At 42.1% G+C, this 6,555-nt stretch overlaps 1 protein-coding gene across 6 annotated transcripts in view; it reads left to right on the plus strand.

Annotated features, from left to right (window-relative positions):
• Positions 1-6,555, plus strand: part of phldb2b (pleckstrin homology-like domain, family B, member 2b) — a 36,394-nt gene that overhangs the window by 25,572 nt on the left and 4,267 nt on the right. For 3 of the 6 annotated variants that reach the window (XM_005722448.1, XM_005722450.1, XM_005722453.1), the window contains 9 exons: positions 833-988; positions 1,175-1,285; positions 1,375-1,449; positions 1,545-1,610; positions 1,988-2,140; positions 2,292-2,495; positions 3,092-3,235; positions 3,856-3,955; positions 5,158-5,308. In XM_005722448.1, coding sequence (XP_005722505.1) covers positions 833-988; positions 1,175-1,285; positions 1,375-1,449; positions 1,545-1,610; positions 1,988-2,140; positions 2,292-2,495; positions 3,092-3,235; positions 3,856-3,955; positions 5,158-5,308 — 1,160 coding nt within the window. The remainder of the gene's footprint in view (positions 1-832; positions 989-1,174; positions 1,286-1,374; positions 1,450-1,544; positions 1,611-1,987; positions 2,141-2,291; positions 2,496-3,091; positions 3,236-3,855; positions 3,956-5,157; positions 5,309-6,555) is intronic. The other 3 variants (XM_005722451.1, XM_005722449.1, XM_005722452.1) reach the window with 3 other exon arrangements.

The following is a 6,555-nucleotide window of genomic DNA, read 5'->3' on the forward strand; positions in this document are numbered from 1 at the left end:
GGCGGCACATTTAAATCATCTTCACTTTGGGGCGAATGCTTATGGTGTGTGAAAGGCTGCATGTTTAGCCAAACGGTAGTGATGTGTTGTTGCATGTTTAGTGTTGATGACACACACATTAGAGATTTCACAGTCTGGTTTGCACTCGTGTCTACGTATGTTATGGAATGAGACGTATTTGATAAACGATTATTTGTCGTATTTGAGTATGTTGGCATTTCTTTGCTAATATTAGTAGATGCAGGTTTTTATGTGAGAAGGTTTCTTTTATGGACACTTGCACGTATACTTGATGTTCTTTCTCTAATGTGGTGGCTACAAAAGCATGCAAAGTTTTGGATTAGTGGAATTTTTCTTGTTTTTTATTGCAAATTACGGAGTTCAAGTTTAGTGAAAGGGTTTGTTTTAAGTTTAGGAGAGCGCAGCATCAGCTTTGGAAGTAAGTTTAGCCATGAAAGACAACCCATATTACTACATTTATGCAGATTACCACCTATTATGCCTGTGTTACTTTCAGGCCATTATTAGGGCAATGCCAGACTGCAGGATGTGCTACAGTACATTGCTGTACTCAAAAAATAAATAAAAAAGAATAAAAACATCAGTAGCAAAGGAAGACTGACTGCTTGGTCATGTGATCCTAAGGTACCAGCCCTAGATCTTCAGATAATTAAAGCTCGCCACAGCGGTCTGTATCAAGCAGGTTTAAGCTGTACTGCACAGGGTACTGTGCTGCTTTGACTTCAGAAATCATACAGTTACTCCCAGTGACAACTAAAAATTTGTGAGCAGTAGTGTACACTTGTATTATCTATTTCATTGTGTGTATCAGGACTGCGAAGTGCTTGAGGCAGAGACAAAGCGTTTTGAGGACCTGGAGTTTCAGCAGCTCGAGAGAGAGAGCAGGCAGGACGAGGAGAAGGAGACCCACACCCAGCAGCTTCTCCGGGAGATCGCAGACTACCAACGCAGCACCGTCACCCGCAAGGTATCAGCTCTCTTCTCGGTTGTTTTTGATTTAAAAATCCAGCCTGTTTAATCTGCTGTTTGAAGCTGAATTTGCTCTTTAAATGTCAATTTGTTTAGATTTGCAGGGTTAACAGGAATGTTTGATTCATACTTTCTAAGCAGGCTAGAGGCGCTTGATAAGTTTGTTCCGCTCTCCCTCTCGCAGGAGCGTCTGTTAACTCTGAAGAAGCAGTCGGCGCAGATTACGCAGCAGGTTCAACGAGAGAAGGAGAGCTTCTTGAAGGAGAGGAGCAACCTCGAGTCCATGCTGCAGAGAGTATGGCAGATTTTATGTTCGCATGTGCGTGCTGTGCTCTGTATTAATGATGGGAAAAGTTCATTTTTGTGTCTGTATCTGTCTGCCAGGAGAAAGAAAGCCTGGCTGTGCTGGAAAGAAAATACGCTGGTCTCACCGGTGGACGGAGTTTCACCCTGAGAGAGGTTGGTGTGATTGGCGGATGCTGTGGTTACTTACGAGTCCTGGAACGGGCGATATCCTGATTTTAATGGCTATGATTTCCTTTTCCGCTTGCTAGGATTCAGCCTCTTTGGCTGATGTGTGTCGCTCCCTCCTTTCTTCTATTTTTCTCAAGAACGCAGAGGTACTTTGCCTTTCTGAGCTAATATTTCCCCTTTTGTGTTCCACTTTATTTTTGGTTTCCATTTTTTCTCTTTATTCCCAGTCTTCTTCTTTGTTTTGCCACTGTAGCCTCTTGTTCTAACTGCTAGCTCTTGTAAAGCACTACTAGAAGTTCCAGAAATTTGAGATGAAGCTTATTTTTTTACGTCCACGTACTGTATATTAATGCTGACATAATCTTGTTAGTGTGTCCTTTGTCTCGTGTTAACAGTGTTGTGTGTAAATAACTTATTTCTGAAATTGCCACTAAATTTTTGCATTGTTCTAACAACTAATTTCCACAGCTAACTCACTTCCCGCTATGCCTCACCCCTTCTCTCTCCACATGACACCTTGCAGGGCTATGTCACAGTCAGTGAAATCAATGAGCTTTACTCACAGCTTGGGCAAGACCCTAAAGCTGCTCCTGCCCCCACTCTGACCAAAGCCTCTCCTGAGCCCGAGGCAACCCTTTCCCCTGATGAGGACACCCCCAAACCAGCGGAGGATGAGGTGTGTGTAGTGGTGTGACGGGTTTATCGTGTGTAGATAAGTACGCCGAGGCGGATGGTGCAAAGTGTGCGGCTGGTTCTCTCCCCCAGCTTGTCTTCCTGTTTCTGCGCTCATTTCAGCTTTCTGACAATGTTCCTTTCTTTTTCCGAAGCTCTGTCGTTCTTCCTCACCTGCCGACTGTCACTCCTCTTCCTCCTCTCCTTCTTCTTCCTCCCGTCTAAATCCCCGCCCCCTTCCAAAAACACCCTCTGTGCACTGGCCAGAGAACATGGTGACATATCGAGACCCTTCCCCTCTCCCAGACTCCCCCCCACCTCCCCTTCCTGTCAAAAAGCGCCATCAGCAACACAGGCAGGTAATGTGTGTGTGTGTGTGTGTGTATATGTATACCATATTTACATATCTTTGTGGGGACCAAAAATTGGCATGCTCCTATACTTGTGGGGACTCCCAGCCATTATGGGGACAAAATGCCTGTCCTCACTCAAAATGTGTTTTTAGTGTCAAGGTTACAATTAGGTTATGTTTCAGTTTAGGGTAAGAGTTAAGGTTAGGCATTCATTTTTGATGGTTAAGGTTAGGGTAAGCGGCAAGGGAAAACATAATGTCAATTAGATGTCCCCACAAACATGAAAACACGACTGTGTGTGTGTGTTGGTGTGTAAACAACTGTGTGTTTATTTTTATATCACAAGCATATTACATTGAAACTAGATCCATCTGTCTAAAGAGTAAAATTATTGAATGTGGGTTAAGAAAGGGAGAATGCACTTCTGCCACTGTGACTTATTGATCCTCCAGCAGATGGCGCCAGACATTTTAAATCCTGCACACCAAGACTTTACGTTACACTTAAAGTATGGGGACATTGATACATGACTGAAAGTGACATGAATAATTTAAATTTTTGGTAATTGTGTTCATGTTTTCTGTGTGTGTGTGTCTCATCAGCATTTCCGTCTGCTGGAGGAGAGGAAGAGGTCTGAGAAAGAAAGTTGCTCACATCTAAGTGATACATTACCTAGGAAGAAAACTGCGACCGCCATGAATCCCCAGTTTATGTGTGCAACACTCGGGCGCAGCTTCCCCACAAAGGTACAAACAGAGATGATTGTGCATGTAAAAAAAAAAAAAAAAGTGACAGCAACTTCCGACTAAATATGATTAGATTATATTAGATTAAATCTAAAGTTGATTTAGTGTGAAACTTTGTGGTGTTTTTACAGATGGGAGTTCACAGAGCATCTTATTTTCCTTGACATCAAATGCGAGATGTGTTCATATGTCTGCTCTTCTCTTCCTCCAAAGCGCTGACATTTTGTCACGTTTTCATGAGAAACAGGGAGCATGGGAGCTATTTGTGATGTGCATGTCTAACCTGGATCACTTCCAAACTCGTCCCGCCTTTCTGCGCAGCTTAATTAGTTCTGATTGGATCTCATTTTATTCATTGACAAATGTGTCAGTATGTTTCATCATAGTTTTTGTCCTTGTGCATTAGTTTTTGTTTAGTTATCGTCTCGATCTTCATCAGAAAACAACGTTTTTTTACGAAAACTATGGTGGAAATGATTGGTTTACAAATTTACCACTAAATGTCAGACTTGGTCTGTGTATCACTTTTCGGCTTCACCACTTGGCCTTTGAGTTATAGTGTTTATTATAAATAGAATATGAAGCACCCATTTCTTCTCTGTCTTCTTGATTCTTTATAGTCCCATCAGCCTCTGGTACAGACTACAAGTTGTGGCAGTATTCTTCCAAGAATCCTCAGTTTATCCAATAAGGAAAGTGAATCTCGACGTCTGCATAAAGGTAAAACACACACACACAAATACACTTAACTTCACTTGATCTTACTCTTTTTTTTTTTTTTTTTCTTTCTCTCGTGTATCGCACAAACACACAAAACCACACTCATCGCTGAGCTGGGATTTGAAAATGCACCTTATATGGAGACAATATCCCAGCAAGAGGCTTTGTTTGTGGGTGTGCACCTCATTGTGTTTTGATAAATTCCACATTTGCTTATCTGTCAGTGGAGGAATGTGAGCGTTCCATCACTTCGTGGGGATTTACACGAGCTGTTGTAACGTCTTCACTGTTAAGAAAATATGACACACAAGAGTGTAAAGCGTTTGCACTCTGTGTGGATGTTTGCTGTTTGGCCCAGAAAGATACAGGATGCCACCTGAAGGACACCATGCCTCCTCTCCATAGCAACCTTTTGCATAGGCATCGCTATTATAAATTAAATTTAGATTTGCACCTACTTAGACATAAGAATAAGTAGTTTAGTCTTTCATAAAATAATTTTTTCATTGCCCTTCAGACAACAAATCAGTATTTTGGGGGATCATTTTGAAGTACTGTGTGTCTCATGTTGTAAGAGTACTGTCGTTGTTTTCTGGGAACTGGCACGTGTATCTGATGCCTTGGCCCCTTTAGTCCCCTGATCTGGCTCATCTGATGGGTGGGTCTAGTAAACAGAGCTGATGGTATCAGTTTTTGTGTGTGTGTGTGTTTCTTCCTGTACCAGGAGGTTTAGTTAGTCTCTCTTTAAAGTGTCCGCACTGTAGATCTGTCATCATTCATCCGTCAGCTTCTTGAGAATATCTTTTTGTCTTTCCAGAAGTCTTTGGACAGTTTCAGGCTGCTGTTTTTATTCATTTTTAAATCTCAAAACCTGTTTCTGTGCTTGTTTTACAGAAAATATTTTTTCCTCTTTATTTTCCATTTATTTTGTGTGCTTGAGTGTTTTACTGTTAGGCCGCAGTTTCACCTAATCGCAGCATTAAGGCCTGGATATATTTTTTCCCGGGACGTGTGAGTACACAGTGTAACGGTGGCGGGGCATTGTAATCAAAATTTGAACCCGTCTGGGCAGTCTGTCCCAGAAGAAGTTACACCGACAGGTAGAAGACTTGGGTTGATGCGTGGGCAGGAGGAGTAAGTAACCTTGGTTGCTACTGGAGAATTCATCCTTTTTCGTCTTCATTGCGTTTGTGTGTATCCAGGTCAGCCGAGCTCCCGAGCTGCTTCTCAGACCAACGTCTACCTCGATGCCTTTGGGTACCGTGAAAACCAGGCCTTTGACACAATGAGTGTGGATAGTAGTGACTCTATTGAAACCAGCATCTCTGCTTGCTCACCTGACAACATCTCCAGGTAGGTGACACAAAGGCCTGTCAGCAGTGTGTATGCGCTGATGAAAATAACTGTTAAAGACGTCTTTAGAATAAGTTGAAATGGGACAGAAAGTTGGATGAAATGGGGAGGGCTTGCTAGCAAAAAATTAAATAAAAAAAGAGTTTCCTGCCTTTCATGTTCCCTCCTTGGAGAATAGGATGTGTAGAACTGAGCGTGTAGCATGAGTTAAGGGGGGAGGACTCTGTTGATTAGAGTTGTAGGGATCAGCTTACGGAAGACAGAAAACATAAAGGGGTGTGTGAGCGGGTGCCTTTCCAGTCAGCCCCCTCAGGTTCAGATTAACTGAGCAAACCAGCATGAATGTGGAGGTCCATTTAGGGGTTCAGCCCCCCGACTGGAGTAAAACCATGTGTGCCTGCTTTCCCTCAATCCTTTTTACATCTTTTGTCTCCCCTCCTCTTGTTTCTCTGAATGGTATGGTCTCGTTCCAGCAGATTTGAAACCATTTGCAGAGTTACATCTCTGTTTTGCGCGTTTTTATTCTCAGTGTGCTTTGGCTCAGATTAGGCTGCATGAGGTTATATTGCACTGGAAGTCACGTTGGGGAATGTGGATCAGTTTTATGACAGAGCTGGATTTGTTTTGGTAATTTGCAGTGATGAGTCCTGTTTCGGGAGATAGAAGTGTTAGAACAATTTTTTTCCTAAGTAGTCCAGAACTCGAATAAATACATTTGGAACTGCACGGGTGTGTATTGACAATGAGTGCAGTTACCTCTCGTCGATTGAGGTAAGAAAAATGCCATCGGTGGTACTGTTTAATTCATATTTGACTTTAGTGATATGTTGATATTCATTCATAATTAAGTACTTTTTCATTTAATAGTAACAAGCGCTCTAATTTCTTTCAAAATGATTCGACTTGTTACTGTTTTTGGATTCTTTGCTGGTGTTTTGTTGAGAAAAGGCATCTGGAAACTGATGAAAAAGACAATGAAAAAATAGCAGAGTGGGGGGAAAAAAAGAGGTTTTTTTCCCTTTTGCAAATGTTCTAGTTTTTTTGTTAGTTTTTTTTCATGCCCTCCCTCCCGTTCCTTTTTTGTCCTCTCTGCACTCGGGCTGCTCCAAATTTCTCCACCCTGTCTCGCTTCCTGATTTGTTTATAGTTCAGTCTGATGTGCACCATTCTTCTTAGCACTGTTGTGACATCAACACCGGGTATTCATTTCCTCCTGGATCCAGATAAGAAGCTGTGTGTGTGTGTGT

Source organism: Pundamilia nyererei, unplaced genomic scaffold, assembly GCF_000239375.1.
Source record: "Pundamilia nyererei isolate P.nyererei 1_Seehausen unplaced genomic scaffold, PunNye1.0 scaffold00007, whole genome shotgun sequence".
NCBI lineage: Eukaryota > Metazoa > Chordata > Actinopteri > Cichliformes > Cichlidae > Pundamilia > Pundamilia nyererei.